At 42.9% G+C, this 22,920-nt stretch overlaps 1 protein-coding gene across 5 annotated transcripts in view; it reads right to left on the bottom strand.

Annotated features, from left to right (window-relative positions):
* DCLK2 (doublecortin like kinase 2) overlaps positions 1 to 22,920 on the bottom strand; it is a 162,507-nt gene that overhangs the window by 123,910 nt on the left and 15,677 nt on the right. For all 5 annotated transcript variants that reach the window (XR_005744612.1, XR_005744618.1, XM_040331885.1 and 2 more), the window contains exon 2: positions 1,783 to 2,117. Coding sequence is in view for 3 of the 5 variants with exons in the window: in XM_040331885.1 (XP_040187819.1) it covers positions 1,783 to 2,117 (335 nt within the window). In the remaining 2 variants the exon portion in view is untranslated. The remainder of the gene's footprint in view (positions 1 to 1,782; positions 2,118 to 22,920) is intronic.

Below are 22,920 nucleotides of genomic sequence, written 5' to 3'. Positions count from 1 at the left end.
GAGGTCAGGTGTAAGAAACACAGTGTGTGCAGGGGACCAGTAGTTCATAAGGCACAGAGTGCAGGGGTTAGGAGTAGGTAACGCACGGAATGCGGGGAGGTCAAGGGTAAGGAATGTACAGGGTTAAGGGGTCATGACTTGGTAATGAAACGCACAGAGTGTAAAGCCCAGGAGTAAGTAACACACAGTTTGCAGATGTCTGAAGTACTGTAATTCATGCAGGGAGCGAGCAGAGGTCAGAAGTAAGTAATGCAAGGAGAGAGAAGAAGTCAGGTAAGAAGTAAGTAATGCATGGAGAGCAAAGGTCAGAAGCAAGTGATGAAGAGTGTAGGAGATCATGAGCAAGTAATGCACAGATTGAAAAATAATAAGTCCATGTGCAGTATATTTAAAATATATTATATTGTATTTAGCTCTTTTGGCTTGAGGAATCACTGATTTCACCATGTGAAAGCCCTGGAGTCCTTCCATTACCTTCCCCCTTTATTGCAGGCATCCCTGGCAACTTTTCCATCTCCCTGACAGCGTAGCCTAAATATTGCTGTGCCCAGGCACCAACTGACGCTTGTGTAGTTCGACTGGAGATAGTGCCTATGAATTGCAAGCTGTAGCCCCAGTTCACACTGAATGCAGCTTTGAAATTGCGCTACTTTAGCACGATTTCAAGGCTGCCAGTCAGTGTGATTTGATGTTCTGCTTGCCAACATTTGTGTGACTTCATGCACAGATGTTTATGCAAGTCACACATGATATTGCTGAAAATAGTGCAGTAACCTGCTCAAAATCATTGGAGTCACACTGATATAAATGGTTCCATAGGCACAAATGGGGTGCGACTTGTCATGTGAACAAGTCACACCGGTGTGAACCGAGGATCAGGCTACTCTGCCAAGCTTCCAGGAAAACAGAGGCTAATAGTAACCTTACAATAGGACCAGTCAATTTTCAGAAAAAATAGACTAGTAGTCTCTAAAACATTTGATCCTTGCCCAACCTGGTTGATAATAACCACATCAAGAGAAGAGCACCATGCAGAGACATATGTCTATGTGGACACAATTTTTCATGCGTTCACATGCTACACAAGTGTGAATGGAGCCTGTTGAAGATATTTCCCTTTTCTTATGGTAGATATCACAAAGACAGGAAGAGGCACATCTCTTCACGTGGGACAGAGACAGCAACAAACACACTCTTTAAATAGGGTGCAGATAATATAGAACCTCTGTCAACATTTTATTTCTATAAGAGTCTTCCTGACCCAACGATGCCTAGTCTCCTAACTTGTAGACTATGTATCCCCAGGTCAGTAAAAGGTGGTAAATCTCCTCAGAGGGCTTAAAGACAGCAGTGAAACCTGACAGTTCAGACCCTTCCCAATTCCATCCAAAACAAAAAAATAAGTTGCGCCCAATTTCTGAGGAAGAATGCTAAACCTTTAAGATTATGGGGTAGGAGTCTTGCAGAGAAACATTTTAAACTTCTGTAGGAGAGGTAATAGGATTTGTTGTACTCACCGTAAAATCCTTTTCTCTGAAGTCCATGGACGGACACAGCTTCCTTATACTCTTGACTGTAGGGTTATGTTCTGTCTATTAGGAGAGGAGTTCTCTCCTAATAGACCGAACATAACCCACAAGTCAAGATTTAAGGAAGCTGTGTCCATCCATGGACGAAAAGAGAAATTAGAATTTATGCAAACAACTTAAAACCCTAAAAAGAACCAATATCTGGATGTACACATTTCACCAATACATCTGCAGAAAGATTTATGATGTTTACCTGCTTTCCATCTAGTGTGCAGAGTCTCTTGACAACCCCTGAATCCAGCTTTATAGCATCTGTGATGTCTGTTAGAACTTGCTCAAAGGAGTGCGCTGTCTTCTTATTTAGGAGAATGCGAACAGCTTTGCGTGGTTTTACTCCACTCCGAATGACCGTCACTAGCTTGGGCTTGATGAAGTCCTTAGTCTCCCTCATCTCATTCTTCAGTGCGGTTAACTGTGCCAGAGAGCGAGCGGATCCAGACCTTACATTCACAGACCAGTTTGGATTAATGTTTCTGTTGTAGTCTACTTTACGAAAAGACTCATTTGAGGCACAAACGTAACTTTCACCTGCAATGAGGAGTCAATGCATATAATTAGGCAATTGATATACTTGATGTCCTATTAAAAATATTCCAGTTATAGACAGCTTCAATAGTACTCATATCATAGATGATTTCTTTTAGCTAAGGTAATGTAATTAATGTTGAATAAAAGAAGAACATAGGTCAATAAGGCCGGCCTTACACAGTTTCAATCTCGGCCTCTTCAGCATTAACCGGCCGAGATTCGACCCATTGATGGGCAGGCTGAATGTACAAAGTTGACCGATCGATCAACTTGGGTACAACCAGCCTGGGAAAAGAACCCGCTCCAGGTGTCTGGGTCACAAAAAATCTTCTCCTTCTCAAAATGATGGTGCTGGCTCAGTATGCAAAGTAGCATATAGAAAATAATTCAATCCGGATGGCCGCACTGTCAGTAAGGGGCCAGTAAGTGTTCTATATACATTTTTGCTGGAAGGTTTATTAAAGTCTTAACATAATAAAACAACGTTTTTTTTTATTTTTAATGGAATACTACATTGAATTCTTTGGCGTTGATGCCAATTTTCGTAGGTTTTCCAATAAACATATTTTTCCTCCAGCAATTATGAAACTACATACCGTACATATGTCAATACATATACAGGTCATTCTCAAAAAATTAGCATATTGTGATAAAGTTCATTATTTTCTGTAATGTACTGATAAACATTAGACTTTCATATATTTTAGATTCATTACACACAACTGAAGTAGTTCAAGCCTTTTTATTGTTTTAATATTGATGATTTTGGCATACAGCTCATGAAAACCCCAAATTCCTATCTAAAAAAATTAGCATATTTCATCCGACCAATAAAAGAAAAGTGTTTTTAATTAAAAAAAAAGTCAACCTTTAAATAATTATGTTCAGTTATGCACTCAATACTTGGTCGGGAATCCTTTTGCAGAAATGACTGCTTCAATGCGGCGTGGCATGGAGGCAATCAGCCTGTGGCACTGCTGAGGTGTTATGGAGGCCCAGGATGCTTCGGTAGCGGCCTTAAGCTCATCCAGAGTGTTGGGTCTTGCGTCTCTCAACTTTCTCTTCCCAATATCCCACAGATTCTCTATGGGGTTCAGGTCAGGAGAGTTGGCAGGCCAATTGAGCAGGGGTGTGAGAACAGCAAGAGTAGAAAAAAAAATGCCAGGAGTCATGCTTTAAATATAGAAAAAAGTGACTGTGCATGTGTATGCATTCCTATTTGAAAAGCATAAAACATTCATGAATGAATATCTAAATTGTGGAATTCAGGGGAACGTGGGACAGGGATCATCTGTGTTGGTTTAAGATAATTGGAACAGCTGAAGAAAAAAAAGTGGCTGCAATTATTTTCAGAATAAACTACAGAAACTCACACTGATCTCGCTGGTAAGTCATAGTTCCATTTTTAATTTAACCAGCTTATGTCATATGTCTTGTTTTTGTCCTGGACATCCCTTGTTTTTCACTGCAATGCATAATGTAGGGTGTGTTCTGGTGAATGTCATACACAATATATTCCGCATAAGCAGTAAAACACGTTGGGGAACCAAGTTATAACTTGGAATTGCATATATTAAAGCATTCCTGATTAAATAAAACATTTTTGTGAATAGGCATTTTCCGATAATGTGTTCAGTTTTCAGATCTGCAAAATTCGTTCTGATTCATTTAAGTACATGATCATTGAAAATTAACATACAAGCTACAAGACATTTGTAAACACACACCCAGGTCCACAAAAAATTCAAAAGCCAAAACTGGTTTAGAGAAAAAACTACTTAAGTATGTATTCTTCATTCAGAAGAGTACATTCTATTGCTCCCCCCCCCCCCCCCCCAATTCCTTTTTTTCTGACTTCCTGTCGGAGGGTGGCTATGTTCAATCTCTATGGTCGCACTGTATGAAAGAATGCAACCCACCTCTCTTGTTCTCTCCCAGAATGTGTAGTGTGCATAGAGCAGTGCACATGATCACAGCTAATGTGCGCTTGTGGTTCCAAACAGAGGGGGGGGGGGGGGAAGTGAGGTTTGGGAGCTCATGGAGAATGGAGAATTACAAGGAGGCAGAAAAACACAGTAGGAAAATACATTTTATGCAAATGGATACAGGGCCATTAAAGTGGATTCCTGCCTAACCATAACTATTCTCAAAAATGTCCTCTACCCCTCATGTGACCGGACCGAAGCAGGCTGAAAAAAGTAATCGCACAGATTTTTCTTACATTTTTTTTTACATAGGGCAGGTAGCATAGGTAGCAAGAGGGTAAGGGGACATTTTTAAGAACAGTTAAAGTTAAACAAGAATTCCACTTTAAAGCAGTAGTAAACTAGCTGGGCCCCTTGCATGTTAATTCCATATGTGCTAGTATGCACCGCCTACTAGCACATTATGACAGACTGGTGACAGGCTGATAAAGGAGGCAAGGTTTGGCCTTCGAAACGCATTCTGATTGGTCACAGCACCCTGGATGGTTGAAAGCTTCCAGACAGCTCCTTGACAGATCTAGTCTCCTGTGATGGCTTGCTTGCTTGGAATTCTGCCCTGGCTTTATTGTGCTCCTGTCAGTGGCTCTGGGGTGGACTGGATTTGGAACTGATGACTTTTACATGGCGTTTGTTTCTATGCTTAAAGCGGGAGTTCACCCTAAAAAAAATTTTTAACATTAGATTCATGCTCATTTTGTCGTCCGTCGCATCTATCGCGTCACGAGTAGCCGAAAGAAGCCGAACGTCGGTGCGGCTCTATACGGCGCCTGCGCACCGACGTTCGGCTACTTTTGGAAAATCGTGATGCGATAGATGCGACCGTCGGAAGCCTGTCAATTAAATAGGAACGCCCTGTCCCGCAGCCCATACCCGGAAGCGGCGGAGAAGATGTATCTCTAAAACGTTAAGTACGGCTTCGATTTAAAAAAAACTACCCGATTCCCCTTGACAAAATGAGCATCAATCTAATGTTAAAAATTGTCATTTCCGGGTGAACCTCCACTTTAACAACAGCGATGTCTGTGAGTGTATAAGCTTTATATTTTAACTAATAAAACTTGCTACACTATTGGCGGCGTGGCAGCTCTCTCCTCATCCCTTTTCTCATTATGACAGACTTACCTGTCAAGTGGAGCCCTCCAGCGGTGTGCTGTCACTGCTGCAGGCGTTTCCATATTTACCAAGTCTTCCTTCTGCGTTTGTGCTCTCCAGCTGTCTAAATAGGCAAATGAGTCACGATCATGCACGGCGCTCTCTGCATGAATGCACCCAGAATGCAGAGGGCACTGAGCATGCCAGTGACCTAATTTGCTCCTGCCGATGTGAATATCTACTGAACCTACAGGTAAGCCTTATTATAAGCTGTTAGGTACAAGTCAAAAATCTCACCACTACTACCACTTTAAGTAGTGAATGTGTATGGATTATTTTTGGAGTATAGAGATATAAATTTGTGTCACTTTAAAGAGTCGGTGCACCTCTTTAAAGTGACACTATTATATACTTAAAGTCAAAAAATAATCCATACATATTCACTACTTAAAGTGTTTGTTAACCCCCCCCCCCCCCTCAAAAATACAGATCCTGGTCCCTTAAAGCAGATAAAACAGCACATATTGTGCTTTGTAATCTGCCCCCTCTAAACTTATAAAAAATCTCCCTGAACCTACCTCTTCCTGTATCCCCCTCTCTGTACTGACCATGGAAATCTGGGCTGCTGAGCCCTGACCACCGCAGTCAGCGTACATCCCTCCATCATCCAAAGCCCTACTCTCCTCTCTCCCCCTCCTCCCTGACTATCAGCTCTGTGTCTCCACCCCCCTATCCCCGCCGCTATTAGTACAAATAAAAGTTCACAAAATTTCACTGCCAGCCCCTCTAATATAGTTAGGCATAGCACACTGTATAAGATTTTTTTTTAAAAACAAGCGTTGTAAATACAGTTTTAGTGCAATCTTCGGGCCGGTCATGTGACTCCCGGACGGTTTCCAGGGCTACTGTAGGAGAGGCTGAGCGGCTATGTAATCTCCCCGGCTGACGTCAGAGGGGGATTTTGGCCCCTCCTGCAGAAGGCGTGTATCGGATGTATATAGTGGCCGCGAGTCATGTGACCGGCCTGAAGATTGCCCTAAATAGGTATTTGCAACGCTTGTTTTTATAAAAGACTTATACAGTGTGCTATGCTAGGCTCTAATAGAGGGGCTGGCCGTGATTTGCACATGTGGGTTAGCAAACGCTTTAAAGAGGTAGTAAAGTGAGTCGGTATACTTAGTTTAGGGTTTAACAGAGGTACTTAATTTCTAAACCAAGTGAAGATCCATTTAGTTTTCTTACAGGAAACATGAAGGCTCAATCATTTTTCAGCTACTGATCTGGCCACAAGCATGTATTTCAGGAGCTTGGGATTTGCTCTGGCTTTAGAGATGTGTTATATTCATTCCAATTCAGGGACTCAGAGCATATTGAAATCAGAAGATCAGTACGACAGTTAGACAACTGCCATTTTTAGAAGGAGTTCCATAATGGCAGCTCCCACATTTCTCTAAGCTCCAGTTTCCTATAATATCAGAAAAAAAAGAGATAAACAAATAGACTAGATGTGTTTGGTAAAAATATAGGTGGAGGCATCTGTTGCAGATTTATTTAATACATTCTGCAGTGACCACTTGTGGTCTTGCATGGATGTCTGTGGCTTCAATCCAAAGTAGCTTCAGATTGTGTTTGTAAAGCTGATGTTAAGAAACTCTGTAAGGACTATGAGCTACAGTATCATTTAGGTGGGTAGGGAAAGGACCCTTAAGCCCTGTACACACGGCCGAGAATCCCGTCAAGAAAAAAACTTTGGTTTTCCTGACGGGATTTCTGGCAAGCTTGGCTTACCAAGCCGTGCATACAGACGGCCATTCGAAAGAACCCTCGTTCTTTTGAATGGCAAGAACGTGGTGACGTCATTGACTATGACAAGCCTGTGCTTGTCACATTCAATGCCGTCGCCGTCATCTTGCTACACCCCACACTATCGTTGTATGCTACTGCGCATGCGTCGAAGTTGTATTGAGCATGCGCGGGTTTACCATGGAAAGGTAAGCATACAGATGACCGGTTTTCTCGGCAGGAAACACTCTGCCGGGAATCACAACGAGAAAATAGAGAGCCAGGTTCTCTATTTTCCCGTCGGGATTCCCGGCTGTTTTCCTAATGGGAAAACTGATAGGGAGCATACACATGGCCGGGATTCCCGGCCAAATGCTCTCCTGGCAGTTTTCCTACCGGGGAAACCGGTCGTGTGTACGAGGCTTAAGTGCCGTACATAAGGATTTGTCCCAGTCCACTGGTTGACAGTCAATAACTGTTCAGGTTCATGCACTGACAATCAAAACATCTAAGCGCCAATACCAAAGCATTGTACATGTATATGAACAGAGATGTTTAATAAAAAAGCATTAAAGTTCTCTGATCCTCCCCTTCTACTACAGTCCCCAATCCATCTCCTGATAGAACAGAGCCTTGGGGGCACTCTGCGAGTGCTTAGTTTGGTGTGTATTGCTATAGAGGTTTTTTTTATTCTTGGGAGAGTGCATGTGATCAGCACAGGGCCAATCAGCACTGTCCAGCCACAGGGTCCTGCAGCCTCAAAGGACAATCAGGGGAGAATGAAAATTCCTCCTACAACAGGGATCGACAAATCCCGGTCGCCATGGCGACTAGAAATAGGGTCCTGGCGACTTGGCTTGCGAAAGGGGGCAAAGCTGGCGCCATCTGGTGGTGAGCCGTTGGTATTACAAGTTATTACCACCACATGTGTAAGCTGGCGCCATCTGGTGGTGGCCGTTGGTATTACAAGTTAAGCATTACAAGTTAAACAGCAATTCTAATGTCATTTTTCACTATTTTCACTGCCATCTTCTTCCCTCTAATTAGAACCCCCAAACATTATATATATATTTTTTTATCCTAACACCCTAGAGAATAAAATGGCAATCGTTGCAATACTTTCTGTCATGCCGTATTTGCGCAGCGGTCTTACAAGCGCACTTTTTTGGGAAAAAATTACACTTTTTTTTAAATTAAAAAATAAGACAACAGTAAAGTTATCCCCATTTTTTTTTTAATATTATGAAAGATAATGTTACGCCGAGTAAATTCATACCCAACATGTCACGCTTCAAAATTGCGTCCGCTCGTGGAATGCCGACAAACTTTTACCCTTTAAAATCCCCTTTTACCCTTTCAAATCTCACGTATGTGTTCGCTTCTGTGCGCAAGCTCGTCGGGACGGGGCGCGTTTTCTGGCTCCTAACTTTTTTAGCTGGCTCCTAGATTCCAAGCAAATTTGTCAAACCCTGTCCTACAAGCTTTAACCAGACACTGGTTAAAGTCACAAGACTGCTCTTCTGATGAGAAAAGGTATTTGGCGGTTTATATTTACTAAAATAATTGCATTTCCATGTGGGAGACCAAATATAGTGAATGCAGGGTCCTGAGTTTAGTAACATTTTAATCTTTTAGCTGTCTGGTTCTTGGAATTTTTCCAACAGTACTACATTTTTTCTAAATGAAATCACAGAAGTCTAAAAAAGGTGACAGGGTTGTCAGAGGTAAATGTCATGTGTAATTATCAAACATTTAATTTATGTGGCTTCTGTTAATGTGGTAATGACAGCTGTGCATTAATGAATTCCTTTTGTTGGCAGCATATAATTAAGTAATGCATATATCCTGCAGATATTTGACTCATCTGCTCCATAAACAAGATTTTAAATTCATTTTAAATCACTGACTTTTTATTTACTTCCACCATACAACTCTGGAGTGAAATTTACAAACATGGATACATTTTGTAGAAATGAACAAAGTGATGTACATGATACATGTACAGTATATAAAAATGTATATTTTGAAAATTCTAAAGATGATTATTTGCCTGAGTTTATGAGTGTTGAGAGATATGCCAAAACTACATTTACTGGCTGGCTTCCATTTAAAATGGTACTAAATCTGACCACACACAGATTTTGTTTGAGATTTGATCCGTTACCACAAGATAATTGAGCGAAGCTGTGTAAGTTGAGGGTCTAATGTATAACATTTGATGGCATATAATTTTAACGTAAATAAAAAGTAGTTATGGTAATCTTGTTACGTGACAAATTACATACAAAACCAAATACTGAATATGTTCAGACATAATGTAGTGCATGTGTATATTTCAGTATGGCTGTGGTAAGGGAAGTTGTATTGGAAGTGCTTTTGGTGGCAGAGTCTTGGTATAAATGGAAGCAAGTAAACTGTAAGGCCTCGTACACACGACCGAACATGTCTGCTGAAACTGGTCCGCGGACCAGTTTCCGGGGACATGTCCGACCGTGTGTAGGGCTGACCGGACAGTTTTCCGGCCTAGCGGACAGGTTTCCAGCGGACAAAAGTTTCTTAGCATGCTAAGAAATTTGTCCGCATGCGTGGAATTGGTTCGACGCATGCGTGGAAGCATTGACCTTCCGTGTCAGAGAACGTCGGTGTCGTCTACGCCACCGCGTTCTCTGTCCGCTGGGATTTTGGTCTGATGGTGTGTACACACATCAGACCAAAACATCCCAGCAGACATGTCCGATAAAAACGGTCCGCGGACCGTTTTCATCGGACATGTCTGCTCGTCTGTACAAGGCCTAAAGTGTTCCCTGTTTGTTGGTTCATATTTAAATCAATCATTCTCAGCCTTTTTTTTAACATGGAGGAATCTATTGAAAGATAACTTTCAAGTCTCAAGGAACCCCTGCTTATAATTTCTATGTACACATCTCAGGGTACATTAGTGAGCTGACCTATAGTAAGACTAAATAAGAGAATAATGAATGTGGTGCACTTGACAAACCACTCTATATAACAAAAATTTTTCCAGTAGTAACAATGAAATGAAATAATAGATCAAATCATCACAGAGTGGGACTGTGGATATGAGGAAGAAATAATACAATGCCACGTTCCGCTAACTTAGAATTGAAAAAGATATACACATATATGTGGATACATATATGTATAGAGCAGATGATAGACTTTAAAGGCGTATTGAGTCAAAAAATTGGATATTTATTAAGAAAATACATAAATTAAAAGGGCTGAGCATCGTATGACATTTCATCTTCTGAGAACTTCAAGGTTTTTTTCTCAACCTTTAATGAAAAGTGGTTGCTAGTCTCCCACTCTTGTTGATTCCTTGTATTGTACCCATATGTAGTAGGTGGTCTGTCATGCCAATGTTTCTGTATTTCTAGGCCTCCTCATCAATGGCCTTAGTTATGTAACTGTTTTTCTATTAATTTATGTATTCTCTTAATAAATATCCAATTTTTTTAAGTCTTTAAAGTCCATCATCTGCTCTATACATATATGTATCCACATATATATGTGTATATCTTTTTCAATTCTAACAATGAAATGAAACATCAGTATGTGGCTAGAAAGGAAATTAAAACAATGAAAGTTGTTGGAGGTCAGTGGAAAAATTCCCCTTAGGGCCCTTTCACACCTGCGGACCGTGGATGAAATACGGACATACATGTATCCCTATGGGATTGCGAATGTCAGTGGATGAATATCCGCTGACATCCGATCTCATCGGTCCCTGCTATGGTCCGTTTCTGCAGACGGAAGAAAACCCATTTTGTGGATCGGATGAACACAGACAGACAGTCCGTGTTCATTCGATCCCCCCATAGAGGAGAGCAGAGATCTGACAGGGCGGTCCCTGCCCAGTATGCAGGGACCGCCCTGTCATCTGCCGGCTCAGCGGGGATCATCGGAGCCGTCTCCGCTGAGCAATCGGATGATAAAGGTACGGATCCTCATGGGATCCGTACATGTGAATGATCTTATATTATTCACCAGTGGAAACATGTACTCCTACATTGGTAGTCAGGGAAGTGTCCCCTTACATTGGTGGTTAGTCAAGAGCCTCCTTACATTGGTGGTCAGTTGAGATGGATTCCTGTAAAACAGTGGTCAGTGGAGAAAGACTCCCTTACATTGCTGGTCTTTGAGAGAAGGACCCCCCCCTCTTTTACTAATGGTCAGTGAAAGAAGGGCCCCTTACACTAATTAACAGTGAGAGTAGGGCCCCATTACACTGATGGTGAGTGTGAAGAATGCTCTTATTATTGGTGGTCAGTTGAAATAACCCCCACCTCCTTTAACACAGAAACCTAAAAAGACCATCAGTGTTATTCCTAAATATTCTGAGAGACAGAAATGGCTAATTGTTCAAGAAACTCCTAGCAACCTCTGGAGGAAAAACTCTAGGGTTCCACAGAACCCTGTTTGAGAAAGGCTGACCCTAAGAAATAAAAAAACTGTTGTGAAAAGATATGGCAATGGCATGGAAAAGGTGAACTGTACCCAGGAATATGTTGCTTTTATCATAATAAAACCTTAATATTTCACACCTTCTACAACTTTAAAAAGGTACCTGCTTGACTTTTTGATGTCCATGCCTTGGGCATATATATGTTTCTTGGCTCCACCTTGCATACAATAAAGCGGAGTTACGCCCGCCCCTTTAAAAATGAAAAGTTAGCAGCTACACATACAGCTGGTCGGGTGCTGCCACCACCATCGGCTTTACAACTGGGTCCCTGTTGTAAATGCGCTCTCTCACTGGCCTGGCTGAAGGGGAGGGAGAAGGAGGGGGACCGAGCTGCTGATGTAATTCGCTGCGGTCTGGTCTTCCGGAAGTGGGGACAGGGTACCTGTAAAAAACAAGTATCCGCTCCCCCCTGAAAGGTGCTAAATGTGGCACTGGAGGGTGGAATCAGATAAGCGGAAGCTCCACTTTTGGGTGGAACTCCGCTTTAACGCCTTGAACACCTCTAAAGGTTCAATGATCCTTTGTGCATAATCTTATCTTAACCGTATATTGCACAAATGTTATACTACATGACCATATTATAGCATTTTACCCTAGCAGTAAAAGTTTGTGGTATCTAAATATAATTTCTAACTAATGTCACAGAAGATGCAACATAAGCAAAATAAAGATATGAGAAAGAAGGTTCAGGGTGTTCTTTCTTATTCTAGAGAGGGGTCAAGTTTCAGTGCTATGGCTACACCCTTTAAAAAAAACACATATACTGATTGAAGCACTATATTCACAAGGCTAAAATTGCCATAATGAAAGCAACTATCTTAAAAGAATCCCTGAAACTGCAAATACTTTTCACTCCTCTTTGGTTGATGAAACAAATCAACCATTAATAAAGCACGATGAACAAAGGTAGATGTTACAGAAAAGTCTTCCTTTTTTTAGCAACTGGGGTTATGCCTGTGTAGCTCTCTTTATCTCAGTGCGGTCTGGAGATAAAGTCAATTCAATAGATGGATTAAGTTGATGATAACCAAAAGAATAAAGCTATGTCGTAATCATCTGATAGCAGGAAGACCAATGTAAGCAGATTTCTGAGTGAGTGATATGGAATGCTCTTCCCTATAGCCCAGCCTTTTTTTTAATCATGGTACAGTGGTACCCTGGGTTACCTTTTGGGCTCTTTAGGGGTGCCTTGGCAAAATGCCCAAAATTTGCCCAGAATTGCTCTAAAATTGTGAACAAGACAATGGGTGGATCAAGCCTGCAGGTTTCCATTGTACATTCTCAATTGATTGACAACATCGTTTTTTTAATGTATGTGGGGTGGAAGATAGTATGAATTTTTTGCTAGTGGTGTTTGTTCCACAGCTTCTTTTTCCATCAAGTCCTATAATAGTTATTTTTCGATTTGTCAAACTAGCCAAGTACCAGCTTTTTTAGGGGGACTTTATCCCCGTTTCATATAAATTTTGTGTCTATTCTTGTGCATTAACCCACCTCTTAAATGTTGAGCTAGTGGACAGAACCTTGTGCCTCGCTTTGGATATTGCCTTTGGGGATACCCTGATTAGTTGATTTACCATTGTACATTACAACCTTAGGCACTGTGCAGGCCAGCCTAGGGTTAATAGGGAGGACATTGGGCATCTATACTGCATCCTTGTTTACTCTACCCCTCACCCTCTCCATAAACACTGGGGTCATGTTAGCTGAATGAAGTAGAGAAACTGAGGGAGAAGAGAAACACTGGAATACTAGTCAGTACCAGTGTGCAAGGTGTATTTGTTTTGTAATAATAAATCATCTCTAATACTGGGTGTCATGTGTGTAGATGCTGCTGTAATTGTAGAACTTTTAGTTTAGTTTTTTACATTTTAGAGTGGGGTTCCTTGAGATTGTGCAGGACATTTAAGAGTGCCCTGACTGAAAAAAGGTCAAGAAACACTGCTGTACCTATTGCATTGTGCTCTTTCTTAGTTACCTGAAGGAGCATATGCATTGATACCACACATCCTTTTGATTATGGCTACACTAGTCTGTGTAAACATTGAGGAAAATAGTTTGCAGGCTATCAGTTGGGGTATCATGGAACAGGGTAAAGGTATCTACAGCCATTAAAAATTGTTCACTCAACCTGGCAAATTATGCTGAGACCAGGGAGGTTTGTATGATTGTAGATCCTGGCTGAGCGTGCTCAGGGGAAAGGTTTATTAGCCAGTATGGATTTTCTCAGCTTAACACTAAAGACAGCCACCCCCTCCCTTCTATATAAAGTGAACTGCCTGAGAGCATCACGTTGCCTTATGCAAGGAAAGCCCTGTACAGTATTTACAAGAATTATAAATATATGCAAAAAATGTAGGTGGAGGTAAATGTCTACACATGAATACACAGGCTTCATTATTGCATCCTGCAATTATATGTGCACATAGACATCTAGCCCATATGTATGTTTTTATTTTAGGTAGATTGCAATAGTATAACTTGTAATATTCATTTTCTATATTAGAAGTACCTTTGTAGCCTTGCTAAAATTTCCCAGCGGAAGATAACAAAGACTTTATTTATCAAGTACTGTATAAAGTAGAAAAAACAATATGGCATAATAATTGCACACCTCCACCTCTTCAACATTAAAATGACAACATTATCACAACATCATTTTAATGTTGGAGGTATATGACTTGTATGCCATTTTTGTTTTTTCTACTTTACATTTGGTAAAAAAAAACTTTTGTTATTTATACTGCTTGATCCTTTTTATAACAACCTTTCTGGGTTCCTTTCAGCCCAGCTTCTGCATTGCTTAGTTGGGTTACTAGGATCCCATCAACAACATTTGGTGAGTCAGTGGACATTGGCTATTGGTAATGTTTTATTTATATTACATTCTGACCAAATTTATACTCAGAGAGGTCCCTCCTTTTTTGTATCTTTTTTTTATCTATTGTTTTTCTAAAATGTCCCCTCTTGTCTCTGTTGCTTCTTCTAGAGCAGGGCTCTCCAAACTGCGGCCCGAGGGCCACATGTGGCCCTTTGCTAGCCTTTATCCGGCCTTCGAGGCACTATTCCTCCCACTGATATGAGGCAATATTTCTTCCACCGACACCAACATTGGGGCACTATATCTTTCACCGATACCAATGATGGGATACTACTCATCTTCCTATTGACCACCAGCCCTGGGGCCATATTTATTTTCACTGGTGCTGGGCCATTGACATCCACAATCCGGCCCTCCTAAAGTCGGAAAAACAATAAACTGGCCCTTTGTTTGAAAAGTTTGGAGACCCCTGTTCTAGAGTTAAAGTAGAAGTCCACCCTATCACCAAAATCTCTACATCTACAGACATCAACAATCTAACACTAACCTATCTAGTCCTGTAAAGAATAAATCAGTATAACATACCATTTTCGAAGCCTATCTGACCCCGACGCTGAGCTGTCAGCTGTGGCTTCGCTGTGGAGGTGGGTGCAGAGGACATAGTCGACAACAGAAGCCCCATAGTAAGTCTATGTGTGACGTCACTCCTCATTCATTTCACAGCCGTTGTTGGCTGTGTCCTCTGCAGAGCTTCCACCGCTGGAGAGCAGGTTGGTTCGGCTTCAAAAAATGTATGTATACTGATTTCTTCTTTACAGGGCTAGATAGGGTAGTGTTAGATCATGGATGTCTGTAGATGCAGGGATTTTAGTGTTAGGGTGGATTTACATTTTAAGGTGGCCATACTCTAGTGGCATTTTTTTGAGAATTTTCTTTTAAGAAAATTTGTTCGTATTTGTAATCATTAATGGGGTCAAATCGATGTTCTTTTTGAAGTGGCAGAAAAATTTGAAGGAGCAGGATGGAAATTTTTGAATGTACTGAAAATTTTCATATGAATGAGGGAAAAGGGAAATGCCTATTTTAAGGCTCCCCCCTTCCCTATGGGACTGTGGCAGTTAGGGAGTTTCAAGGCTCCTGTGGAAGGATTGAGGGGTTACAGGGTTTCAAGGACCCACCTTTATCTCCCTTTAGGGATCCTTGAAGTAAATTCAGATGTCAAGGTTCCTTACTCACATGTAAGGACACGTGAGGAGCTCTGAGAGGTCAGCTGATTGGTAGGGTGAATTTTCTAGGGGGTTACATGACCTCCTGGAAAATTCCTAGAACATTTTGGGGGGTTATATAAAGGGGGTCCGGAACCCAGGAGTTCACTCGCCTCAGGAGAAATCTCTCTGGTTCTCCCCTCCATCCCGCCAAAATTTATGTTGCAGCCTATTATGTGGTTGGGTTACCTTTTGTTTAAAACTTGACTTATGTTATCTAAGTTTCGAACTTGAGTTTTTATGACTAAACTGATAATGGCATTTCATGTATATGTATGGGGTGATTTTAACTTGCTATGCATTTTATGGCTTGAGTCGTAGTGACTAAAGCCTCGTACACACGCTTGTTTTACTCGGCAAAAACCAGCAAGAAAACTGCTGGCAGAGCTTTCTTGCCTAGTATACCGAGCGTGTGTACGAGGCATTCAGGTTTCTTGTCAAGAAAACTGCCTAAAATCTCGACGAGAAAAATAGAGAACCTGCTCTCTATTTTCTCGTCGTGATTTTCGGCAGTGTTTTCCTGCCGAGAAACCCGAGAGTGTGTATACTTACCTGTCGCAGTGGAAACCTGAGCAGCTCGAAATTAATTTGACACATGCGCGGTAGCTTCGTAGGCATAGGTAGGGTGCAGCAAGATGGCGGAGACGGCATCGAATGTGACGAGCGCATACTCGTTGTACGCAATGACGTTCTTGACATTCAAAAGAACCGTGGTTCTTTTGAATGGAGTGTCTGTACACTTGGTCGGCAAGAGATTCTTGCCAAGAATCTCATCAGGAAAAACAACGTTTTTTCCTGATGAGATTATGGCCCGTGTATACAGGGCTTTAGCCTTTTCTTTAAGTGCTAAAAAACTTTGAATAAAGAGTTTTTTTTAAACCAATAATAAAGATGACCGCGGCCAAGTTTACTTCCAAAAAGTTGTTTTTATTTAGTTTAGATATTGTCTACGGTCCCATGTTTTGTATGAATGTTCAATTGAAAATCTACTAGTGTATGGTCAGCTTTAGCTGGTTTGATCGCTAATTCTAAAAGACATTTGCATCAGCAGCAAGAGGAAGGAACTGTAATGCCGCGTACACACAACCGTTTTTCACGATGTGAAAAATGTTTTTTTTTTATGTCATTAAAAACGACCGTGTGTGGGCTCCAGAGCATTTTTTGCGACGTTAAAAATGGGCATTAAAAATTTAGAACATGCTCTAAATTTTTGCGTCGTTTTTCACGTTGTTGTTTTTCACGTCGTAAAAGCAAGTAATGAGAAGGGAGCGTTTGTTCTGGTAAAACTAGCATTCGTAATGGAGATAGCACATTCGTCACGCTGTAACAGACTGAAAAGCGCAAATCGCCTCTTACCAAACTTTTACTAACACAAAATCAGCAAAAGCAGCCCCGAGGGTGGCGTCATCCGAATGGTACTTCCCCTTTATAGTGCCGTCGTACGTGTTGTACGTCACGCACTTTGCTCAAATGTTTTTTTCACGATCGTGTGTAGGCAAGGCAGGCTTAACAACAATCGGGTTGAAAAAAACGTTTTTTCTAGACCATTAAAAATGGTTGTGTGTACGCAGCATTAGAGGTACTTCATTTTGTTGGGTATTTACACTGTTGTTGCCAATGTCAGCATCATTGCATGTTTTAAAACATAGAATGCTTGAATGTCAGTTTAGCTTCTTCTGTAAACACAAATTTATTTAAAAAAATATATAAATTTCTCTCTTAGCAACATTTTTTCATAATATATTTTATTCTGAAAATAACCTCAAACTTTTGTCTAATAGGTAAATGCAGATCATGAAGACCTATTATCAAAAAAACGTAATCACAAGTGAAATTCGAGTTCTTGTTTCAAACAAATAATTCAAGATCCTGTGTTCTTGAATGACAATTGACATCTCAAATTTCCTTCTGACACTACACAAAAACAGGATAGCATAGACAGGAAATTAAAGCTGAAGGATGCCAGGTGACATCAATATTCTTAAAAATTCAAATTGCAGTCATGTACTATAAGTTCAGCAGTTCAGTACACAGTACAGGGACAGCATAGCAAAATGGTCTCGTCTAAGCATGTCACTTTACTTGTGTACCTTGCACTATACTGGCTACAAATGTGTATATAAATCATAGACAAAATGATTAAAGTGGTTGTAAAAGCTGAAAAACCTTTAGTTTGCAGCTCCCCTCTCAGCCCCCAGTGGCGGCTGGTTCTCCAATTTTTTTGGGGGGGGGCACAAACAAACTGAATTTTTTTGAAGAAAAAAAAAACATAAAATGCAGCCACTGTGCCATCAAACGCAGCCACCGTGCCATCAAACGCAGCCACTGTACCGTAAAACGCAGCCACTGTACCGTCAAGTGCAGCCACTGTACCCATCAACTGCTCCCATCGAATGCTGCCACTGTGCCCCCCCCCCACCTGCCCGCTGTCTGCCCAGCACTGTCTGTCTCGTTGGGGCAGCGGGTGACAGTGGCGAGCGGTGTCCTCCATGACTTCGATGTCTTCTCTAGGCTTCCAATCACAGCGCATGTCATTTCAGCCAATCAGGTGATAGGTAACAGACCCGAGCACCTGATTGGCGGTTCAGTGTTAGGAAAGCGAATATTTATTCACTTTTCTAACACAGCTGGATGAACTGCGAGCACTAAGCATGGCAGGAGCCATTGGCTGTTGCTGTCAATCACAGCCAGTGAGACAGGAGCGGAAAGCCGAGTTGAGCCTTGCTTTCTGTGCCTTATGGACACAAAAAGCTGTCTCGGAAGCAAGTACGCACGAGTGCCCCCACAGCAAGCAGCTTGCTATGGGGGAAGGTCCCAGAGCGCAGGCGGAGGACCCAAGAAGAAGAGGATCGGGGCTGCTCTATGCAAAACCAACACACAGAGCAGGTAAGTATGATGTTTGTTATACTCTGGGGCCCCTACAATGGAGACAGTGCAGGTAAACGGACATCAAGTAGGTAGAAGGCAGACAAGTGGAGCTTCCCCTTTTGGGTGGAGCTCCGCATTAACTACATGAACAATCATTCTTTACCCCTTGTATTGTGACCCCACTATATCCCTGATACACCCTACACTGTGACCTCTCTACATCCCTGAGACCTCTAGCACTATAGCCACCTAAGTGACCCCAAGCATTGCTACCCTCTATACACCCCAGATCGCCCCTCAGCATTGTTTTCCCCATACACCCTTGATATCCCCCAGCACCATTATTCCATTCATGTAGTACCCCCTTTTCCAGTGGAGATATAGTGCATGTGAACTTTTGGCTATGTACCCACCTCCAGCACTGTGACAAGGACTCGCCTATACCAATCAAGCAGGCAAAAGGAGAGGCGGAGGAGGGACCATCCCTTCGGGCATTCCAAGCCTTTTCGGTTCAAACAGTGCTGGACAGCTGGGCTTACCATGACACCATCCACAATGCCACTTCCGCAGGCGGGCTCTCAGCGATGCCGACTCAGCAGCTCCCACTCCAGCTCTTCCCCTGTGGCCTTCGAGTGCCAAGCATTCAAACTGCATGGGCGGGGTCAGACCATCACTGGCGCTCCGGCCCTGCCCCTCCCTGCTGGCTGTGAAATAATAGGTATCTTCTGCAGAGCATGGCGCAGTGCTGCCAGCCTGCCTCCCCTGTTTATCCATCACTCTAAGTGCCATCATTGGGTCCCTAAATTCGGGGCAGCATGGGCTCAAGAACCAGCTGCTTTAGGGAAAGTGCAGGGGCCTCCCATGCAGCTGGAGCCCCTGGGCAGTGCCCAAGTGTGCCCTCTCATTAAGACAGCCCTGTCTCGAGGAGTGATAGAATGCGGCCTGGCCCGTCCATACCGAAATGGGGAGGCTTCCAGGAAGGATGGCATGTCCCTTCACTTTCCCTACTCCTCCAGATCAATTCCCTGATGCTAAGCACTGTCCCCGACATACAGGTATCCTGTTACTACACTGGCACTAGCAAAAATGCACGCCAAACCCAGGAACCCTGGACTTAATTAGACTCTGTCTGACCCAAGATGGCCACCAAAGTTATATGGGGTGCCGGCATCCAATCAGATAGCTGCTTCTCTGTGACTCCTCTATATGCATTGCTGCTGTGATTGAGCACCACCTGCAGTGGAGAAAAGACTGCACCTGCCTACAAACTCATCTCTTTATCACTCAAAGGCAGCAACTTACACTGCTTGCTTTAATTAATGATGTATTAATGAATACAGAACTACATTGGAACTGCAAAGAGCTGCATTACTTTGTGTCTTTTAAATATTCCTGCAATTCAGCTTTACAAATGTAGCCATATATGCATGTCAAGTATCCAGAAAACTGAGCTTATGTACAACCACCTATATAGCCAGATTCAGGTAGACGTGCCTAACTTTAGGCAGGCGTAGCGTATCTCATATACGCTACGCCGCCGTAAGTTAGAGAGGCAAGTACAGTATTCACAAACAACTTGCGTCCTAAGTTACGGCGGCGTAGTGTAAATGTGCCGGCGTAAGCGCGCCTAATTCAAATGTGGAAGAGGTGGGCGTGTTTTATGTAAATTAAGTATCACCCCACGTAAATGACGTTTTGAATGAACGGCGCATGCACCGTCCGTGGATGTAACCCAGTACGCATGCTCCAAATTACGCCGCAAAGACTCATTGGTTTCGACGTAAACGTAAATTACGCTGTTTTCCGACGTCCATACTTAACATTGGCTGCGCCATCTTTTTGGTGGTTTATCTTTACGCCTGAAAACGCCTTACGTATCTTTACTGCGATGGGCAAGCATACGTTCGTGAATAGGCGTATCTCGCTGATTTACATATTCTAGGCGTAAATCAGCGTACACGCCCCTAGCGGCCAGTGTAAATTGACAGCTAAGATACGACGGCGCCGGCGGTCGAATCTTAGCAACATTTAAGCGTATCTCAATTTGAGAATACGCTTAAATATACGACGGCGCAGATTCGGAGTTACGACGGCATATCTACTGATACACCGTCGTATCTCTACTTGAATCTGGCTAAAACTCTTCTAATTGAAAATCACAAATCTGATTTTAGCGGCTTAATTTGAAAACGCTGACATCGGAGCAATGTCAGTCAAAACGCTTGTGTTTATAGCTGTAGTACTAATGTAACGCTAAATTTAATTCACACCACAAGATTATTTCTCCAATAACAGCAATGACAAGATGTAGATGTAAAAAAACTTGCAATGTGAAGGGTAAGAATAATATTCATGAGGAAGTCTTTGATGTGTCTGTTTTACAAATTAGTACAAATGTTTAAATATATAAAATTTAAATGAGAATTTTTGTCTTTCCAGCCTCAACAGATCTAAGAAAAGCAAAACAAAAAAGACAACCTATCTTCAGCACAGCAAGAAATCAACAGATCATTCCTGTATTACTAGATTCACAGCCAAATGCATGAGTAATGCCAGATACAAAACATTAATGCAAAGACTGACCTGTCATCTAATCCCCCCTCTTCAACCCTGACATTTTTCTATCACCATGGAGCCTCCTTCCCCTCTGCTGTGCATTTTAGAGATTCTCTAACAATATAAATGTTCATGTTACAGAAAGTCTCACCATAAAAAAATATTATTATAGCTGCATTGAATACAAGTCTAGCCGGAAATAGCTTGTAGCATCTAGCAAAGTTTATTGGGCAGAATACAGACTTGTATACACTTTTAACACAATGGGTTAGATCAGGGGTCTCCAAACCCCGGCCCGCGGGCCACATCCGGCCCGCGTGTGTGTTTTATCCGGCCCGCAATGCCGCCCATGCTGTCATGCCGTTTTTTTTTTAACAAGAGAACCCGAGGTGCGGAACCTCCCCTCTTCCCGCCCGCTGTTTGAAGTTAGGATCCTTCCACGAGTGACGTCACAGGCGTGGCACCTCCCCTCTTCCTGCCCACTGCTACACTCGTAGAAGGATCGTTAACAAACAGCGGGCGGGAAGAGGGGAGGTGCCGCACCTGCGACGTCACTCGTGGAAGGCTCGTAACTTCAAACAGTGGGCGGGAAGAGGGGAGGTGCCGCGCGTCGGAGAAGGGAGCTGCAGAAGACCTGAAGTCAGCTAGTATGGAGGTCAGAGGCTGATCATGTTACCGTGTTGCACAACACTGATAAGCACACTACAGGGGAGATTGCTACATTGCTGTGCTGATGGGGATATTTCTGGGGACATTGCTGTGCTGATGGGAACATTGCTGGGGACACCTCTGATGGGGACACCGCTGATGGGGATGCTTTTGATGGGGCACCGCTGATGGAGACATGGGGTCACTGCTGATGGGGATGCCGTTGATGGGGACACCGCTGATGGGGATGCTTTTGATGGGGACACCGCTGATGGGGACACTGCTGATGGGGATGCTGTTGATGGGGACACCGCTGATGGGGACACCGCTGATGGGGACACTGCTGATGGGGACACTGCTGATCGGGATGCTGTTGATGGGGACACCGTTGATGGGGACACTTGCTGATGGAGACATGGGGTCACTGCTGATGGGGACGCTGCTGATGGGGAAGCTGCTGATGGGGACACTGCTGATGGGGACGCTGCTGATGGGGACACTGCTGATGGGGACACTGCTGATGGGGACACTGCTGATGGGGACACTGCTGATGGGGATGCTGTTGATTGGGACACCGCTGATGGGGACATGGGGATGCTGCTGATGGGGACGCTGCTGATGGGGATGCTGTTGATGGGGACACCGCTGATGGGGACACTGCTGATGGGGACGCTGCTGATGGGGACACTGCTGATGGGGACACCGGTGTCCCCATCAGCGGTGTCCCCATCAGCAATGATGGGGACACTGCTGATGGGGACATGGGGACACCGCTGATGTAGACATGGGGACTCCCCTGAAGTGTAGCATGCTTCACGCATGCGCAGTAGGAAACCAGCTGTGATTCCGTAAGGCATCACTGCCTGTTTCCCCTAGTCAGGATGGCAGCGACCAGTATCCGATAGCTGATTGAAGAATCGGCTCAGGTGAGGACATCACTGGATGCCTGGACAGGTAAGTGCCCTAATATTATAAGTCAGCAGCCACAGTATTTTTAGCTGTTGTTTTTTTTTTTTTGTATATTTTTTGGGGGGCTGGAGCTCCTCTTTAGGGCAGTTTTGTTTACCAGTTATCAGGTATTATGCACCTATGCAATCATTGTAGTAGCTAATTGCTTCCAGTGTTAAAATATGAGAATGATTGAAAATAACATTGTCAATGCTGCATGATATATGACTGACAAAATGTAGATATTTTAAAACAGATGCACTGCTGTGCCCACAGCAAGCAAGGAGCCTCTAACTATTGTTTCTATGGTTCATGAATCAAAAGTTAAAGGAGGGCTTTGTGTTGGTACATT

Source organism: Rana temporaria, chromosome 1 (genome assembly GCF_905171775.1).
Source record: "Rana temporaria chromosome 1, aRanTem1.1, whole genome shotgun sequence".
NCBI lineage: Eukaryota > Metazoa > Chordata > Amphibia > Anura > Ranidae > Rana > Rana temporaria.
The sequence above is the reverse complement of the archived record's forward strand: the minus strand, read 5'-3'. Positions and strand labels throughout refer to the sequence as shown.